Below are 21,028 nucleotides of genomic sequence, written 5' to 3' on the forward strand. Positions count from 1 at the left end.
TGCATGAATGCAGACTGAAGCATGCTATTTTTCACTTTCATTTTTTCTTTTATTTCTTGTACAAAATAACTAATATGGAAATGTTTTACATAATTGCACATGTGTAGCCTATATGTAATTGTTTACCATCTCAGGGAGGGGTGAGGGGAGAGAGAGAGGGATAGAACTTAGAACTCAAAACTTTAAATAAAAACATTAAAGAATTGAGAAAAAATAAAAGAATTCCCTAACAACAACAAAAAAGTTGTCCAAACCTGTAATCTGAAAATTTTGGTATTCATCTAAGTCAGCTGGTCACCTTGACCTTGATCCACAAGCCTCAATAGAATCCTCTTGCTCTGAAGTAGTGTTTGGCATAGAAGGAGGTAAACAAAAATTCCATTTATATCCATAGTTTGCTGTTCTGACTCCAGTCAGATCATCTTAATGGGATACTGCTTACACTGCTCTGTTTGAGGACAGCAGTATTAATGTCCTGTACAGTCTGTTCCACTGAGGTCAAAATGAGCTCTTTAGTTCTTTGGATAAGCTATTTGCTCATTTTCTTTTTAAAGTCAGTGATGATACCCTGAGTTACCATGTTGTGTTATTTTTAACATGGTATCAAGCATTATACAATAGTTTCTGGTAGATGATTCCGTTCTTGCTTCACCGTAGAATCCTGTATATTTTCTTTTGGGTTCTTGGATTTTCGTTCCATGTATGATGTTATAATGTATTTCATACCACACTTTTTACTGAAACCTGGAAGAAACATAGTGCCCAGTGAAATTTTGTTTTAGTTTTAAAAAATCCTCCCTCCAAGTCCACATCCTCTAAATGACTCAAAGATATAAGGAATAATAAAAGTCTCTGCAGTTCAATTGATATTTTGGGGCAATGAATACCTCCTTGCTCATTTATATAGATGCAAGAGGACCCTTTGTAAATAATTTATATTCGCAAGTTAATATGTTAAGGGATTTAAAGATTAAAATTAAAATTTATTGATGGAAATTAGTCAACTGAGTATACCATGAGTCACCTGATTATTTAAATTCAGAGGTTTTTAACCTTTTTTGTGTCATAGACTCCTTTGGCAGCTTGATGAAGCCAATGGATCTCTTCTCAGAATAATGTTTTAAAATGCATAAGATTACAAAGAAAGCTAATTATATTGAAATACAATTATCATATTTTTAAAAAAGTTCACAGACCCTAGGTTGAGAACTTCAGTTTTTGTTGTTTTGCATGCATAATATATAATATTAATAAGCATGGCACAAATAGGTTGTGGGCATTTTCTCCTGCCTCTCATGTTTTCATCTATTCAACTCATTCATGCCTTCAAGTACACTCATTCTTTGATATTGTTTCTCACTGCATTAGGCCAAAGAGAAATAGGAATCTATCACCTCCAAACCAAAATTCCCAGGAGAACCTCATTCAAATGCAATAGAAAAGAGAGGCAGACTTTAATGCATTTTTTTCACATTGATAGCTACAAACTAATTTATATCATTGAAATAAAGCAGGTTTCAGTTAGTGAGATCAAAGAATTGTAGAATATTAGAGTAGAAAAATGGCCTACAAGATCACCTACAGATGAAGATACAGAAGCCCAGGTAAGTGAGCTAATGGCAGAGTCAGAAGGTGAACCCAGGTGTTCTACATTTCCTCTTCAGCATTCTTTCACCTATATTCTGCTTCCTGTCTTTATACCAAAGATCTTGTGTTTTTGACTACCAAATTTTTACCAGAAAGACAAAGAGATAATAGTAATAGCAGAATTATTTGCATAATTCACTTCTAGGAATTTTCTATGTAATTATTTATTAGAATCTTTAACATTTTATTAAGGAATTTTAAGATCATAGGATCACCCACAGAGCTGCATTTTCCATCATGCATTTCTCTGTATCTCAGAGAAACCCAGGTTACCTGGTTACCTGGATAAGCTATAATAGGATATATTACAGTAAGATTTAGAGCTAGAAAGTGTCTGAGGCTATCTAGTCTATAGTCTTGATTTTACAAGTGAGGAAACTGAGACCCAGCAAGGCTAAGTGTCATACAGGTAGTGAGAGAAGGATGGGATTTGAAACCAGATCAGTCAGTCAGCTAGCATTTATCAAGCACTTACAATGCTAAGTGCTTACTGTATGCTTCTGGTGCTACAAAGAAGGGCAAGAACAACTCCTACCTTCAACGTGCTAGTAGTATAATGGGACAGACAACATGCAAACAACGATGTATATAGAAGATATGTACAGGAGAAATGGAGATAACCTTAGAAGGAAAGAACTAGCATTAAATAAGGCTTTTTTTCCCCCAAGAAAGCAGGATTTAAGCTGAGACTTGAAGGAAGCCAGGGATGCCAGAAGACAGATGAAGAAGAAAAGAATTCCAGGTGTGAGAGGCAGCCAGTGAAAATCTACAGAGTGGGCAGATAGAGTGTCTTGTCTGAGAAATAGCAAGGAGGTACAGCATGTGGAGGGGGAGTAAGGGATAAATGAACTAGAAAGTAAGGAAGGAATCAGGTTATGGAGGGCTTTAAAGGTCAAAGTCAAGTCCCTATGATATGACTCTAGATTCAGAACTCTTTACACTGTACCATACAGAGAGTCTCCCCTTTTAAACACGTCATCCTAATTTTTTTTATAATATATTGTACAAGTTCAATGAATTCAGAGAGCAGAGAAATTTCTATGTAAATTCACAGTCTTATGTGAAAAGTTCATTCTTAGAACCTCATTTTTGTGAATTTTACCACTATGTATCTAAAGTGGACCTCATAGAATGAATATGACTAGGACTTGTTAATATGGTGCTTATGACTAGATCTGTAAGGGCATATCTTCTTCAAAAATGGTAGAAAAAGGCAGTGAAATAGCAATAAGTGTTAAGGAGATATAGAAAATTAAGAAACCTCATTGTGCAACTCTTTTGTGGTCCCTTAGAATAAACTTACTTTGACCATTCTTCTCCTGGGATGATGCGTCATCGTTATTCGACCTAGATCTATAACTTTCCAGTGTCAATTCTGAAATGTCGCTTTCTGTTTACATAAAAAAAAATAAATTAGTATTTCCTAGGGATTACATAGATGTGTACTTTGAGTTAGAATTTCCCATGAGTGTTTGTAGTTGTACAAAACATGTATTTCTTCCCTTATTTCATCACATTACTGTATGGAATAAGTACATCCAAACAATGTGTTAGTATAAATAATAGGTCACATTTTCATACTGTTTTAAGGTTCACCAAATGCTTTCTTCAACAATTCCAAAGATAGTGAGGTATTTTTCCTATATTACTGAGGAGGAAATGAAGACCCAGAGAGGATCATGGGATCAGAGATGTAAAGCTGGAAGGGTTCATTTAGTCCAGAGGCCATCTAGTTGAAAATGCTTATTTTAGGGATGAAAGGGAGGCCCAGGGTACTTAAGTGATTTACTCAAGGTCACACAGATAGTAAGAGGCAAAGGTGGGATTTGAACCCAAGTCCTGGAATTGTAGAGGGCTTTTCCACAGTCACACAGCTAAACTGCAGTAGAGTTCCAAGTTCAATAATTTTTCCATTATACTACACCATCCTGCCTTTCTGATCTTGTTTCCTCACCTGTAACATGGGAGGGCAGGAACATAATATTTGCAGCACCTACCACCCAGGTTTGTGAGAAAATCACATTATAAATGTAACCCTCAGCTGAAAACTTATTTGCATATGACTCTTCTCATTGGTGGAGATTGATTATTCACTCCACACCAGCATGAAGGGAGGAGTTGGTGAGCACTCCATACAAATATGAGTTATTTTCTGAGTGTCTACTATGGGTCCAACACTGTGGTAAGAGTGTTAACAGTGGACAGGGAATGATAGAATAGTAAACTCAAATATTGTTCAGAAAATGCACATTATGGTGGTTCCTGGACAGCTTTGAGAGTGAAAAATTGAAAAGAGGGATATTACTAGAAAAGATAATATTTTCTTCATTTGTACAAGTACAATAGAGAAAATGAGTGACTGACTGGGGTCAGTCACTATAGCATTATTTATAAAATATGATGCCAGGATCATTGAAATTCTCACAGAGTTACACCTTTGAGTATTAATCTAGGTGGAGCAGTAGGAACAGGATTGCATTGGTGAGAGTAAAACAGGGAAGGGACAGTCAGGCCCTCCTATAACAGCACTTTTATTGTTGTAAACAATACAAAAAAATCAACTCCTAAGGACTGAAACCACTAATCATGGTTCCTCCAGCATACTAAATTTTGGTACGTGCTATCAATGCTGGTTAGAAATCATTCTTATCCCCAAGTCCATTTTTTGTTCAGTCATTTTCCAGTTGTATCTTATTCTCAGTGACTCAGTTTAGGGTTTTCCTGGCAAAGATATTGGAATAGTTTGCTTTTTCTTTCTCCAAACCAGTAGAAATTCAGAGGCTACATTCGTATTTATTCCAAGCCCAATATCTATCCACTGCACCACCTAGCTGCTCCAAGTCCATTTTTAGCCTACCTAATAACCCACAACATAGAATATGCACAGTTCTTCATAATAAAAACATAGCTTTGATGAAGAAATTATTTATTTGTGAAGCATGGAATAATATTCAGTTCAAATCCTTTCCAGTACCTTAAAAAAGATAATAAATGGGACAGACTGGATTTTGATATGAAATTTGATTATCAACAACAACAACAAAGATAGCCACTCACTAGCCACTTACTAGTTAAGTGACTATGAGCACATTACTTAATTTCTTTGATTGTTATTTTCCTCAACTGTGAAATGTAATAATACTTAGTCTGTTTATCTCACAGCGCTGTTGTGATGAGAGTGTGCAACATAAATGTGAACTGTTATTATAGCCAGTCCATTTTATACAGTCATCAAAGTGGCCGTCTTTGGACTTGGTTAGGCAACTTTCTTATCTTGCTATAAATTCCCTGAATAACTTTTGCCTCCTTTGTGCATTGCAACCTATATCCAAAACAAGTAGAAATGCAGAGACTATTTTCATATTGTTTGAAAAAATAGCTGAGCAATTTAGAGAATTCAATGAGAAAAATCAGTCATCAGGATTGTGTGATCCCTATGGGCAGTGTCCCAAAAATCTTAGTGCAGTTTTAAGCTTCAGTGGCTTGCACCAACACTTCTGGAATACTGTATAGCAAACAACTAACAAAATGAAATATTCACCTTTCCCTCCAGTTGTTTTGACACAGTGCATATAATATAAATACAGCTATATTGTTTTGAAACTTACCTCTCTTCCATGTCACATGTGCTTTCCATAGCTTCATTATAAAGAGTTGTACTATGATAAACAGGACCAAAATGAGGAAGGACACCAGCGTGAGCAAGAGAATTCCATGTTTCTTCTTTGTGAGTTCTACAGAGGTTGGATTTGCTTCTGTGTGAGATAAAGTAGAGCAATTTAGATGCTTCACATCATGCGAGTCTTATTTCTGACACTTAACTAGCTGCATGACCATGGGCAAATCGCTTAGTGTCCCTGAAGCTCAGTTTCCTCATCTGTAAAATGGCGACCTCAAAAGGTTGTTGTAAGACTCAAACGTGATGATGCATGTAAAACACCATATACAAGGTGTCCCCAAAGTCTTAGTGTAATTGTGAGCTTTAATAGTGTTATTATTATTATCTGTTGAGTATTTGACACACACCACCTTACACTGTTATTTATTTATTAATATGTGGGCAACAAGGAGATATAAAGAGCAGAGACTAAGTGTTATGCCTCAAACTTCAGGAGCTTAAAACTCTACTCTGCTAGGACTTTGGGGACATTTGCATGACTGCTAGCTTTTTTCCCCTCAAAATTTTTGGACCACTGAGGCATGTCTTTTTTTTTTTTTTGAGGGGTCAGTTGGTGTTAAGTGACTTGCCCAAGGTCACACAGCTAGTAAGTGTCAAGTGTCTGAGGCCAGATTTGAATTCAGATCCTCCTGACTCCAGGGCTGGTGCTCAATTCACTGAGGAGTGTCTCTTTTAACATGGCAGTATAACTGATTAGGGAATTTGGAAAAAAGATTCGAGGGAGAACCTTAAGGGAGGGCATGATATTGTTTTCTATACACACGCACATGTGCATGCATGTGCACACACATACACACCTGAAAAGAAGAGGACATTTTTCTCAACAACATCCTAATCATTATCTAAACCAAACATGTACTTACTACACATGGGGCATTGAAGTACAATGAGGCATGAGATGTTCTCTCTGCTCTTTAAGGCCTCACAATTAAGATAAACACGAACAGATAAATGACCATATAAGGTGATGAATGCTAAATATCAAATAAGTAACAATAATAATATGAATAGCTCCCAGATCTATCTGGGAGCGGGTGGGGACAGGTGACACTTGCAGTCCCCATAAAAGTGGAGACAAGTGGAGTCAAAGCTGAATCACGAGGGACTTCTGTACTCTACTATTGGACATACCGAACACATGACTCTACAGCACCTTCAAACTGTCTTGGAAACTCAGGCGATGCCAGATGACATTATTATTTTTTTACTAGGTTTAGTTTGTGGGGAAGAGAATTAGGCTTGTTCTGCTTGGCCCTGGAAGGCACAAGTGGGACTGATGGGGGAAGTTGCAAAGAGGCAGAGTTTGGCTCATTGTTTCCTAACAATCAGAGCCACCCCCAGGTGGAATAGGCTATTTTGGGATGTAGTGGCTTCCCCTCACTAGAGGTTTTTCAGAAAGAAGATATCCCCTTGTTGGCGATGCTTTAGATGGAATTCTTGTGTCACTTTAGGTTGAACTAGAGGGTGTCTGAGGTCCCCTATGAGTCTGAGATTAAACTCCTGTGAGTTCAGAGAAGAGAATGATCACTGAAATCTGAGGCAGTAAGGGAAGCTTCTTGGGATTTGAACAGGTCCTCAAAGGAAGGGTAGGCTATAGAGTGGAGAGAAGGGGGAATGATGTCAACAAAGGCATGGAAACTGGGCATCGAATGGTGTGATCTTTCTCTCTCTTTCTCTCTCTCCCTCCTTCTCCTCCTTCCTCCCCCTCCCTTCTCAGAAGAGAATGAGTAATAATTCTTGACTTGCCTTAGTGATACATTGTTATTCTTCAGAAAGTGAAGAAACCAAGTAAGGAAACTTCGTTCCAGATCTGATTTTCATAAATAAGGAATAACTTTTTGCTAGGGTAGAACTGATGGAAATCTGAGAGGGAAGTGACCACTCCATCTTAGAGTTTGTGATATAAGAGAGAAAAACCATATATAATTTGATGAGCTCCCTAGATTTAGAGAGAATTCATTTTAAAGGTTCAGAGAAAAATCCTAAAAGAAGTCTAGGAGGGATGATGGGAAGCTTTCAAGAAAGATATTCTGAAGACACAAAGAGAAACAATACTGATATAGAGGAAAAGGAGGAGTTGTTAGAAGGAAATATTGTGGATACACAGGGAATTCATTGACAAACTTGTGTTTTTAGAAGATACATATTAAAAATATATTCAAAAGTGGATAACAGAGGATGAAATCAAATCTATAAAATAGTCTGCATAAATAGTACTCATAACTCAGAATAAACCAAAGCTGCCAAGACAGTAACACAAGGGTTCTTTGAGATCTTTTGAGATCCTTGGGCTTCTCTAAGTCCCATAAGACTTATTAATTTCAGAGCTAACTGCTTGGGACCTGAAGATCTCACTGAATAATGATTAAGAAATCCAACAAGAAACTATAGAAAGTGACTTATTCTGATTCAGCAATGCCAAAACACAACTCCCCCCCTCCCCCCCAAAAAAACACAGTGAGAAGCCCAGGGGCCAACTGCAAAGCTGGGCAAACAAACCTGCAGCTGCCTATGATGACAAAAAACAAAAACAAAAAAACAGCCAGAAGTACCCGTAATCTTCAGGGTTCTGTGACTGGAAGCAGCAAGAACCAAACTCTGTACCCTCAACCCTCATTAAAAATAAAAAAGAAAGGAAGGAAAGAAGGGAGGGAGGGAAGAAGGAAGGAAGGAAGGAAGAGAAAGAGAGAAATAAAGAAAGGAAGGAAGAAAGAAAGAGAGAAAAAGATCTCAGGGTGGTCAGAAAGTGCCAAGATGAGAACCTTGGAAAGCAGCAACAACCAGAGAAATAGCTGAGGTCCAGGGGCCCCAAAGACCCTAATATATCAGATACCTGAGAGAACTCTGAAGGTCTAATATTCTGAACTTCAAAAATCCTGGGAGGCCTAAGCTCAAGAAGAGAAGGTCAGCTTAAGAATCTAGCAGACTCATGGCAAAACCAAGTAGGGCTGACCACTCCACTCAAAAATACCACAAGGGAAGCAGCCTGGTCTGGCACAAAACCCCAAATTCAGGAAGCACAGCTGGAAAGATGAGTAAGTCAAAGAAAACACTAACTAGAATTAAAAAGTTTCTTTTGTAGACCTAGAGATCCCAAAAAGGAATGAGTAACTCCATGACAATTACAAGCAGGGACTTAAAGGAAGAAATTGATTTTTCACAAGGATTATATAACTACTTAGGAGAAATAAACAAGATAAAATTAAATGAGAGCTCTGAAGGAGAACACATAGCTTAGAAGAGCAAGGAGTAAAATTTATCTAAGAAATAGATTCCATAAAGACTAGACTAGAACAAAATGAAACTAATGATTCCATGAGACAGAAAGAAATGATAGAATAAAATAAAAATACTGAGAAAATAGAAGAAAATGTAAACTGATAAAAACGACTGATCTGGGGAAAAATCAAAGAGAATTTAAGAATCATTAGATTCCTTTAAAAATACGATTTTAAAAAGTCTTGGACACTAAAGTTCAAGAAATCATAAATGAAAATTCCCCAAATCTATTAGAACCAGAAGAGAAAGTAAAAATAGTAAGAATGAACCTATCATCTCCTGAAGGAAACCCCAAAAGGAAGAGTCTCGGGAATGTCATAACCCAAACCCAGAGTTCCCAGGTCAAAGGCAAAATACTGAAAGCATCCAGAAAGAAGCAGTTCAAGTTCCATGGAACCACTGGTTACACAAGATCTTGTAGTGCTACAGTAAATTAGAGGAGATCTTAGAAGATAATATTCCAAAAGATAAAAGAGACAGGCTTATAATCAAGACTAACTTAATCTACACAGTTGATTGTAATCCTACAAGGAAAAAAATAATGTAATGGATGACTTTCAAGTATTCCTGATCAAGACACCAGAGCTGGGGAGGAACTTTGAAATATTAACACAAGAGTCAAGAGAATCTTTAGAAAAGTAAACTTAGGTGAACATCTGGAAAGAGCTATATCATGGTGTAATGCTAGCAATCTAAGATGGAGGAGAAAGAAGTACCCCTTCAAAGGCTTAATGTCTTCAAAGGGTACTGAGGGAGTTAAATAAGAAAAACAATGGTCCTGGGGGAAAATTGATTCTGCTTTGAGACTTTGAAGAGGGAAAAGAGAAGGGAGAGTAAAAAGGAACATGTTAATGTAGAAAGGAGAAAGAAGGGGTTGGATTTGCTATTTTTTCATAGTTGGAATGTGCAAGAAGAAGGGTATACAACATAAAGGAAGGAGTGGGGGAGCAGGCAATAGATTAACCTCATTCGGATCTGAACCAAAAAAAAAAAAAGAAGATTGAATACCACAAAGAGTTTAGCAGAAAACTACTCAACAGGTAAACAAATGGGTTGGGGAAGTGGTTAAAAAGAATGGTAATACTGGGAAAGAAATTTGTTGTGGTGGTGGTTTGGTTGTTTCAGTTGTTTCTGACTCTCTGTGAAAACCCCTTTTGGGGTTTTCTTGGCAAAGATATTGAATAGTTTGCCATTTCCTTCTCTAGCTCATTTTACAGATGAGGAAACTGAGGCAAATAAGGTTAAGTGACTTGCCCAGGGTCACACAGCTGTCTGAGGCCAGATTTGAACTTGTGAGCATGAATCTTCCTAACTCCAGGCCCAGCATTCTATCTGTTATTGTACCACCTAGCCACAAGGAAAACCAATTTATTCATATTGAAGGGTGAATTTAAAGGGGGGAAAAAGAATTAGAACATAAGGAGGTACCTTAAATTGCCTCTTAGACAACTGAGAATGACTGAACAAATTGTGACACATGAATATAATGGAATATTACATTATATTAAATAAAGTAATACAGTATTCATAAGAAATTGCAAAAGAGATGCCATCAAATAATCCTGGGTAGTATGAACTGATACAGAACAAAGTTAGAAAAAATTTTACAAATCGTAACATTATAAAGAAAAACAATTTTGAAAGATATAAGGACTGATCAATGGAATGACCAACCTTATCTACAGAAGACCTGTAAGAAAGCATGTCACCTACCCCATGACACATTTTTTGGCTATGGCTACCATGTGGATTCATTTTGTGTGATTATACTCATTTCTTACAAGTTTGTTTTCCGTTTTTTCTCTCAGTTTTTAATAGGGAGAAATGTGGTTGGAAAGAGGAGGGCTAGCAATTGTGGTGCCAAAGAAAAAGAAGGTCGTTGAAATATTTTTTTTAAAGACACAACAGAAAACAAAAATTCAAGAGGAAAGGCAGACAAGCAGGAAAATGTTGAAAGTAACATGCAGAATTAATGACATACTTTTTACAAAAGCAAGTAGGAAATGGGTATTCATGGTTTCATATAGAATCCTCTTTTTGTGTTCTGTTTTCTCCATTGACAATTCTCTTTTTGGTGTTTAAATTTTGAATAAAAAAATTTAAAAGGAAGAGGGGTCATCAGTGTCTAATATTGCCAAAAGCTCAAGGACATTGAGAACTGGGGAAAAATATTCATTGAATTTGGTGATTAGGAGGTTAAAATGTCAAGTATCTATTCATAGTGGGATAAGTGAACTTACCAGTGGTGAAGTCAGATTTCTGACTAGTTTGTTCATGTCCTGTTGTGTTCATATCTACAGAACTGAACTCTTCCATTACTGTTAAGCAGAAAAGAAGGTATGTTAGCTTCATATTTTTTTTTTTATTCCAGAGTAGTTTGGAGAGTTAATAGCAATGAGAACAACTCATATTTCTGTAATACTTTAGGATAGGGACTGGTCTTTTGATTTTCATTGGTATAGAGAACTCTAAGTTGAGGAAACTCCCTTTCCCAATGCAGATCAAGGCCTTCTCTACGACTTGCAGTGTTTGAATAAATAAGAGATACCTTTTTGGTGTCATGGACCCTTTTGGAAGTCTGGTAAAGCCTATGAACTCCTTCTCAAAGCAATGTTTTAAAATGCATAAAACAAAATACGTGGCATTACAAATAAAGTTATCTATATTGAAATACAAAAATCAAAACATTAAAAAAAATTCACAGGCCACAGATTAAGAACTCCTGTAAGAGTTGCTTACAAACCCTGAAAAGTTAAGTGATTTGTTTGAGGTCACACAGCCAGTATGTTTCAGAGGCTGTACTTAAAACTCAAGACCAGCTCTATGTCCACTACTCTGTACAACCTCTTATAATTATTAAGGATTTTTAAAAATAAATTTCTCACAACAGTCTGGAGAGGTAGGTAATTCTTTTTGAGGGGGGTGGAAGAAGGTCTCACTCAGTCTGCTTCCATTGGTGTAGGAAACTCCTAGTAAGGAAATTTCCTCTCCCAAAAAGTGATCAGCAACTGTTTGTCACTTATAGTAGAGAGTTGTCTAGGACACTGAGAGGTTTAGTGACCTGCTCATGGCCACATAGCCAGTATGCTTTAAAGACTTGAATTCAGGTTTTAATTGACTCGGGTGGTGGCTCTCAATCTTCTATTTACATAAATATTCCTACCTCCAGAAGTTACATTATCACCCAATAGTCACACATCATTTGTCTCTGAGCCAGGATTTGAACCTAGGCCTCTTTACTCCAAATCCAATTCTCTTTCCACTAAATTAAGCTTACATGAAATAAATGACATTTCCAAACTACCTTAATGTCCTTTCACTGTAAAGATGATCTTCTATTTTTGAAATAGAGAACTCCTAGTCAAAATATTTTGGGAGAAATGTGCAAACTAATCTTGACTTCCTAAATCAGGGATAGCTAAGGTAGGAATTTTTTTTGAGCATGTATAAGTGCTATAGAAGACAAAGATAAGACAGTGAAGCAATAACTTCTTTTCTTCTGTGAACAAGGAATAGAGGATTTACAATACCTAGAGGTATGAAACAATTAAATAATGTGCTGAAATATAAGCTAATTTACCTTTCAGCCTTAATATTTGCTTACACATCTATACAGACTTTCCTGTATTAGTTAGATGAAAGTGACATTTTAAAAGCAAGCAGCTCCCCCTCTGAATAAGTACGATCTCTTTGTGTAAGGTTATCTTTAACACCATTTGGATCTAGAGTTTGTTTAATCCATCCAGCGTCAGAGATTTCAGACTGTTGCACAGTGCCACTTTGTGGTTTCCAGGGGAAGTAAGCAAATTGTGTAAGTATGCATCATGGAAGAACTGTAGAATGATAGAAGGAGGAGGAGAAGGAGAAGAAGAAGAAAGAGGAGGAGAAGAAGAAGGAGAAGAAGGAGAAGGAGAAGAAGGGGGGAGAAGAAGAAGAAGAAGAAGGAGGGGGAGGAGAAGGAGAAGAAGAAGGAAAAGGAGAAGAGAAAGAAGGAGAAGGAGGAGGAGGAGAATCATCTAAAATCTATAATCATGTAGGAAGAACAGCATCATAGATGGTGTAGCTTAGTAGACAGAGGACTCCACTGCAAAAGCAGCACAGACTTGGCTACGTAAAAGCAAACCTTAAAATGAGATTTTCAATGCTGAATTCATTTGGCTTTCATATCTTTTCAAATTTTGTTTGTCTTTAAGTAATAAGAGGGGGACTAGAACTGACAATGGATTGTAGTATCCCAGACTCTCTTATGCTGGGAGTACATAATGAAAGTAGAGATATTCCAGAACATTACAATTCTAGAGCCATATGTGATAAGGCATTGGAATTTTTCAATCAAAACAAAAAAAGTTTAAATATCAGAAAGACACAAAAAATGGAGTTGAAGCAGGCTTCTCAGGAATAAGACCTACCCTTTTAAGGCCTGACAGTTTAAGGACTTACCAGGTTCAGTGGGATGCTGAGAGGATTGAAAGGACAAAGTGCTGTTTTCCATACTATCTGAATTTGAATCTGGACCTGTTAGAATTAAAAGGAAAAAGAAACCAAAATCTAAAAATACAAAGATTGACTTTTTCCATATTGTGTCTGGAAGAAATTCCAGAATGAGCCTGACTCTTGCCTGTTTATTTTACAAAAGCCCTAGAACTACATACTTTAAGGGACTTGTACCAGTTGTTCTCCTCCCATTAGATTATAAGCTCCTTGAAGGCAGGGACTGTCTTTTGCCTCTTTTTGTATTGTCAGCAGTTAGCATAGCGCCTGGCATGTATAGGCATTTAATAAATGTTCATCGAATTTGGAGCTCAAAGTTTTAAAAACAAATGTTGAAAATTGTTTTTGCATGTAACTAGGGAAAAATAAAAAATAAAATGCGTAAAACAAAAAAAAATTCATTTATTGATTTAGTTTTACATTTCATTCTATGTTTTACCTATCTGTTGACCCGCTGGGCCATCTAGATGATCATGTGCAGAACCTTTAAGTACTGACATGCTTGGCTGCAGTTATAAGGTAAATGTGTGGATTTAGGATTGCCCCTGTTTAAGAGGCAGAATGGTATAGTGGCTAGAGAGTTAGCCTTGGAGATGAAAGGCCTACATTCAAGTTCCACCTACAACCCATACTGGCAGTGTGACTGTGGGCAAGTCATTAACCTCTCAATGCCCCAGGCAACTCTCTAAAATTATAAGTTTCAAAGAAATTCCAGACCTGAGAGCTCCCTATTCATAGGTCCAGGCAACAAACATACTACATATGGTGTGTGTGTGTGTGTGTGTGTTTGCATAAGTATACATATGCAAATCATATACACACATAATGTATAATACATCTATATGTATGTGAATATATTTGTTAAATTTATAAGTGACTATTGTCAAATAGTAAGGACCTAAATAGATTACATTTTATGTGAATATGACATTATAGGGATAGGGACTGGACATATGATATCACTGGTAAAGAAAACTCCCAGGCAAGAAGGAACTCCCAAGACAGGAACTCCCTTTACTAATGTAGGTCAGCGCCATTTCTTCAACCATGCTCTTAAGAGAGCTGTCTGAAAGGTTAAGTAAGTGACTTGCCTAGCATCGTACAGCCAGAATGTGTCAGAAAGAGGACTTGAACCCAGGCCTTAGTGTCTTTAAGGCCCTCTCTCTATTCTCTCTGTGACTTTGCCTCTCTCAGGTGCATAATACTGCATCAAAATCTTTCTTTCTTTTAAGCCTAAGTTCCTTTTTAAAAGAAGTCATATAGAAAGCAATGCTTCCTTAACTTCTTAAGTCTTCCAGATTGTCGTAAATTATTCTTGTAATTTACAGTGTTGGCTTAGTTCCTTCTGGTCACTTTCATTTTCAGTATGGGTTACAACTAAATTATTTATATCCCATATAGTCAACACACATTCATCTAATGTTAGGCATTGGAGGAGAAATAAAGTTTGGATTAGACTCTTTCCCTGCCCCCGTAGGGGTCTTAGTCTAGTAGATACTCATGTAATTTATGAGAAGTCAAGGTGTTTGGGTACTTAGGTCAGGTAAGAAGTTATTTTAAAGATATTCCCCAGTTTTTTTCATTTAATTACCCTTAAAAAGCTATGTGGCATACTACTTCCTCTAATAAGAAAGACTGAATGTTATTTACTCTCCTTCCTCAGACCCACCCTTACGTCAAGGTATGGCAGCTCCCTCTAGTCATGTTTTCTGCCTTGATGAGAGAGGGGAAATCCTTATTTGATAAAAATAAAATATAATAATCTATTAGTTAATTCAAAAGCAGTATTTTTTAAAGTGTGACTAGAACTCTTTTAACATCTCTTTGTACCAATACAGACTTATTAGCTAAATGAAAAAATGACACATTTTAAAGTACCTTTTTGGATACTTGGAGTTATTGGAGTAGTGGGTCCCAGGCCAGCTGCTGGTACTAGTTTGGATTCTAAACAAAAGAGCCAAATATATTAGACATGAAATCTTGATCAATTACATTAGGGAGCCTGCTTTATAACCTTTATTCTGCATCATCTATCTACAATGACATAATGCAGTAGTTGAATTTCTAGAAAATAAAGATTCATTTTTCTCATGTTCTACTTTATCCTTATGTATAAGTACTTATTTGACACTTTGATTAAAAAAAGTATTTTCCTACCTTTAATAAGCCTTCCATGATCCCCTCCTACCAAATAACGTTTTACAGGTGGAGGTGGAGTAGGGACAATGAATCATCAAGAAGTAGGAATATTTGAGAAAGTTTACATCATTTAATCAGGTTTCATGGGTCTCAGGTTTTGTTTTGTTTTGTTTTTTAACCCAGCCACTCAAATAACTCCTTGGCGAATGAGTGGTATGGAATGTTGGGATGTTAGCAATTCAACTCCACAATTAAAGTATGAAAGGTTCCAAATAAGGGGTTGTCTTAACCCATAACTAGAAATTTTGTTAGTCATTTATTCTTATTTGCATGAAGAGATAAGGAGAAAAAAAGTCCAGGACAGAACTTCGGGGGACATTCATGGTTAGCAGGAGAATTGGTTAGTGTTAGCCTCAGAAAACTTGGGTTCTGATCTAAGTCCTGACAGTAATGAGCTTCCTCATCTAGGTTTTCTGAGCCTCAGTTTCCTTATCTGCGCAATGGAAATAATAATAGTTGTTCCATTTACCTCACAGGGCTATTATGAGGAAATTGCTTTGTTAAGTGTTACGTAAATCTGAGCTATGGCTATAGAAAAGATTCTATGGAGCTTTCTTTTTCCTTTGAAAATAAATTGACTTTGAAAGATAATCTGATGTTAAGGAGATTCCTAGACTAACCTACCAATTTTCAAGTTCATTATCTAATTTATTAAATATTGTTTGGCTATTTACATGTTTAAACTCAAAAGTTCCAAATATTAAGGAACATCTCTTCCTATACACATATACAAACACATAAATCTAAAGAGTAACCACATCATAAAAAAGATAGGAAGGGCAAAATGCTAAAATTATCATCTTATTTCTGGCTAAGTACAAATAAACAACTTAATCTAGATGCTTCTGTATGCTTAACTGAAATAAAACTGAGGCCAATTTATGTAAAATCGTAATCAAAATGTATTGCCAAAGATTTAATTTGCATGCAGTTTTGTGCTAGTTTTTAACCTGTTAATGGCCTTCTCCTCCCTCCTCTTCTCTTTCCTTCCTTCCTTTCCTTTCTCTCCCATTCCCTTTCCCATCAAATGTTTGCATCCTCTAGACCCAACTAGAGAATTTCTCCATTTGAGAGAGTTGGGGAGAGTGGAAGGGTATCATGAAAATAATCTTATTCTGGAAAACTTTACCATCCCATTTCATCTGTTAATATGCATACACATAATGTTCATTCACTGTTCTTACCCAAATCTTCAAACCGAAATGGCACTACCAGCTTTTCTCCTCGTAGGCCTTCATGTTGGACAAGGCAGTTAGCTGTTGCATTTTCCCCATATGCACGAACTCTAAGTGTGCTGGTTGTATTACATTTCTTTCCATCATGTTCAAATGTATGTTGAGTTTCACCTGAACAACAATTTTTAAAGAAATTGAAGTGGTGCCTTTTTTTTTTTTTTTAAGTAAAATCAGTTAGAGCAACCTGTTTATGAGACCAAACTTGGGGTTAAGTTCCCACTAAGACCAGTCAGCCAGGCTCTGTTCTGTAGTCCTAGATTGCACAATTAAGCTCAGTCAGACATTTTTCAAGTTCATATCATTGGTCACAAGGACCACACAAGAGATCACAGATTCAACTTAAAGCCCATGCCCTATCTGTGATAGGTTTGCAGCATTATTGATCAAAAATAGTACATTACTATTGTAAGTGGTGAAGACAGAGGAGTTAAAATAAAAATTGGACAAAAGTTTTCTACCTGAATATTTACACATATTCTCTGATCATAAACTACAAATAATTATTAAGTAATAATCTCCTTGTCATTTTTATATATCAAAATCTGAGAAACTAATAGATTCTTGAAATTGTTCTGTTTTGTTTTTTGACATTTTATTTCTCAGAAGGCAAAAGGAGTAGAGATTTGGAAAGAGATGCCCAGTAGAGTGCCTTCAGTCTTTGCTTGGACCTATGCCACTTAACATTTTTATCCAAGATTTAGATAAAGAAATAGATTGCACCTTTATCAATCAATCAATATTTATTAAGCCTACTATGTTCCAGACACTGTGCTAAGCTCTGGGGATATTTAAAAGAAGCAACAGGTAGTCTCTGCTCTCAAAGAACTTACAATCTAATGGAGGAGACAGCATACAAACAAATACACACACGCAAATCAAGTTATATACAATATAAATAGGAAATAATCAACAGGTGGAAGCCACAAGGGATTGGGGAAGGCTTCAAATAACAGATGAGATTTTAGTTGGGATGTAAAGGAAGCCAGGGAAGTCAGTAGGCAGAACTAAGAAAGGAGATTTTAAAATCAGATTTTCAGATGACACAAGGCTAGGATAATGTATTAAAAGATAGGGTCAGTATCCTCTCAAAATGATGTTGACAGGGTAGAAAACTGGGTTGAACCTAATAAGATAAAAATTGAATAGGGACAGATATAGAATTTTACATTTGGGATCAAGAAACTGACTTCCATACTCATGAATACATGGTAGGAAAGGTGTGATTAAAGGGCATTTCATTTGAAAAATTTCTCAGGATTTTAGTGGGATAAAAGCTCAATTTACGTCAACAGTATTTTATGGCAGCCTCCTCACCCCCAAAGAATAATATGATCTTAGTCTGTATTGAAAGAGATATAGATTCTAGTAATGAGGAAGTGAGAATTCCTTTTTATTCTAACTTGGTCAGACCACAACTGGGATATTATTTCAGTTCTGGTAACCACATTTTAGAAAATATGTTGACAAGCTGGATAGCATCCATAGGAGGGCAATCAGAATTGTGAATGGTCTCATGTCTGTGACATGAAGATTTGGTTTGAAGGAATCAGGGTTGATTTTCTTGTAGAAGAAAAGGCTTGGGGGTCAAATACTTCAAACTCCGTAATGTAGAAGAGGGATTAGATTTTTTCAGCTTGGTCCTAGGGACTTGAACTTGAACCAGTAGAAATGGGCAAAGAGACAGATATAGTCATGATGTCAGAAAAAGCTTACATTTAGAATGATCAAAAAGGGAAACAAGTTGCCTTCTGACCTCACCATTCAACTGAAAATATTCTTTCCAAAGTTACCAGTGATGTCTTGTCAAATTTAATGGTCTTTTTCAGTGCTCATTCTTCAGCTCAATATATTATGGAAATTCAAAGTGGTCTGCCTTAATGAAATAATGGGCTATCACTTCACATGCTCAAGAAAAAGCTGTATGATTATACATAAGGGATGTTGTACAGGGGAATTCTGTGCTGGGTAGGAGATTGTATTAGAGAGTAGATGAGGTTCCTTTCAACTCAAGACTCAATTCAACAGCTACCATAATACAGTTACTTTTTTAATAGAATATTTTTTCATGTCTTTTGGTGGTATTGCTCCATACGTTATGTAGTACTAAAATAATATCTGCTCTGTTTGTGAACATTAAATCAAGTCTATTTTTATTATCTCTGAAAATGTCCAGGCAATTTTATGTTAAGTTGTTTAACTCCTTTTATTTTAGGATAATGGGTCAAATGTGGCTGAGCTATCTGAGACAGTGAATTTTATGTTTTTAGCTTGTTTTTAATGATGTTAATAAGACTTAGAAGATTAAGACATAATATCAACTGGTTAGAAAGAGTGCTAGATTTGGAATTAGAGTACCTGGATTTTAATTTTGACTTTGCTCCTTATCATTTATGTGACTTCATTATCTCTGAGCCTCAGTTCATGCCAAATGTAAGGGTTAGACTAGATAATGTCTAATATTCCTTCTAGCTGATTCAACGAAAGCATTTGACAAACTGGCAAATTATTTTATATTTCTTTGGTTTTCTCTGCCACTAGAGGGTGCCAAAACATTTCCAAATACTTTGCTGTCAAAATTCATGGAAATTTATGGAGCAAGGAAAACTTGGAATTGGGAAACATTTTTCATACTTACCATGAAGTTCAATACCATTGCTCAAAAGCCAGGTTATCTGTGGAGGGGGCTTGCTTCCTTTTGTGAAACATTTTAGTAACACATCTTTCCCATTGGGAGTTCTGATGGTTGATGCTTCCAGTGTTGGCTTGGAAGGAGTTGCTAAATAAAAGTTGAGGAAATTGGAGAGAAAACATTATGATTACTAAATCAAACCAGTCTTGGAGGGTATATTTCAGTTCAAGAACTTACAATCTCAGCACTCCCATCAACAAATCTTAAAGGTTGGACTTTTTAATGGGCCAGGCAATCTCTGTTTCTTGTTCCTATAGTAGCTAGTCAATTCCTGACTGCTTGGCATGTGACTAATTTCATTGACCAGAGCTCTATTACCAGCTATCTGTGTGACCCTAGGCAAGTCACTGAGCCTCAGTTTTCTCATCTGGAAAATGAGGAGGTTAGAATAGATGTTCTCTAAGTTTCCTTCCATATGTAACAATTTATAATTCAATGATTATTTTTAATCTTTTAAATGTAAACTACTCTCCCCACTCCTCCTGCCATTAAAACACTGTAGGTTTGCATCCTTTTCATTCTTGCTCCAGAAACACTATATTGTTACATTTTGGTCCTTTCCTTTATTTGCATTCTATCCCACTCTTCTGTGTGTTTTCAGTAACACCCAGGAGCCATTTTCCTTGTCTCCACTATCCCAACCCTTAGATCCTTCTTTGGGTAGCAAGCGGACAGCTAGGTGGGGCAGTGGATAGAGCACCAGTGCAGGAGTCAGGAGGACTTGAGTTCAAATTTCACCTCAGACACTTGACACTCACTAGCTGTGTGACCTTTTACAAGTCACTTAACCCCAACTGCCTCATCCTAGGTCATCTCCAGTCATCCTGATGAATATCTGGTCACTGGATTCAGATGGCTCTGGAGGAGAAGTGAGGCTGGTGACCTGCATAGCCCTCCCTCACTCAAAACAAAGTCAAGTGCAAGTCATGTCATCATTTCTCTGATGGCCATAGTCTTCTTTGGCAATGAAGGACAAACACACACAATTGCTAAATATATAGCTTTATCATTAACCAGTTGGGCTTTATTGAATTTTTTTCTACAGAGCAAAGGTCAACCTTTCAGAGGTAACAGTGTAAAGTCTTCATTTGTTTACTTCCTCTGGATCCTTTCCCACTTTTAAAAATGGGAAGGGGTCACACTTGAAACATTATCGGCCAACTAGACTATTCTCACTTCCTCATGCATGAATTTTTCTTTCCCACCAAAACCTACACATCCTTCTAAGCCCAGTTGAAATGGTACTCCCGTGAAGTCCTCACCAGTCACATCAGCTGGAAGTAATATCTCTCTCTTCTGAACATTAATAACACTTCATTAAAACCATCTAGGACATTTAAGTATAATTCAAGACAGCATGAAATATGTCTGTAAAGATCTTATTTCCCACATTAAAAATGCAAACCTTTTAGGGCAGGGACTATACCTTATTCTTCTTTGTATTTTTCATGGGACCTACCTAGTATTACATAAGCCTAATATAATAAGCATAATACCTAGTGTATTGCATAAACATTTGTTGAACAAATAATTATCTCCTTACTACCTTTAGCCCACATGCCATAAGTTGCTGAACCTTGCTGTAGATGATGATGATTATAGGAAGGTGAAATAAACAGAAAATATTTCTTGGTTGCAAATAGGATCCTTGTAGCCTGGATTCAAATAATAATTTATGTCTGTGGACCATGTCAATCAGTCAACAGACTTTTATTAAGTACTTACTACATGCCAGGCACCATGCTAAGTGCTATGGATGAAAAGAAATACAAAAGCAGTTCTTTCCCCCAAGGAGCTCATATTCTCATG

The 21,028-nt window shown here is 36.6% G+C and overlaps 1 protein-coding gene across 1 annotated transcript in view; it reads right to left on the reverse strand.

Moving 5' to 3' along the window:
• Window positions 1–21,028, reverse strand: part of CRTAM (cytotoxic and regulatory T cell molecule) — a 36,623-nt gene continuing 15,595 nt past the window's right edge. Inside the window, exons 4-11 of the mRNA XM_072612914.1 lie at window positions 19,166–19,306; window positions 16,480–16,641; window positions 14,975–15,040; window positions 13,046–13,120; window positions 10,846–10,923; window positions 5,256–5,402; window positions 2,951–3,037; window positions 1–744 (exon numbers count right to left, since the gene is read on the reverse strand). Coding sequence (XP_072469015.1) covers window positions 611–744; window positions 2,951–3,037; window positions 5,256–5,402; window positions 10,846–10,923; window positions 13,046–13,120; window positions 14,975–15,040; window positions 16,480–16,641; window positions 19,166–19,306 — 890 coding nt within the window. The 3' untranslated portion in view covers window positions 1–610. The remainder of the gene's footprint in view (window positions 745–2,950; window positions 3,038–5,255; window positions 5,403–10,845; window positions 10,924–13,045; window positions 13,121–14,974; window positions 15,041–16,479; window positions 16,642–19,165; window positions 19,307–21,028) is intronic.

Source organism: Notamacropus eugenii, chromosome 5 (genome assembly GCF_028372415.1).
Source record: "Notamacropus eugenii isolate mMacEug1 chromosome 5, mMacEug1.pri_v2, whole genome shotgun sequence".
Taxonomy (NCBI): Eukaryota; Metazoa; Chordata; class Mammalia; order Diprotodontia; family Macropodidae; genus Notamacropus; species Notamacropus eugenii.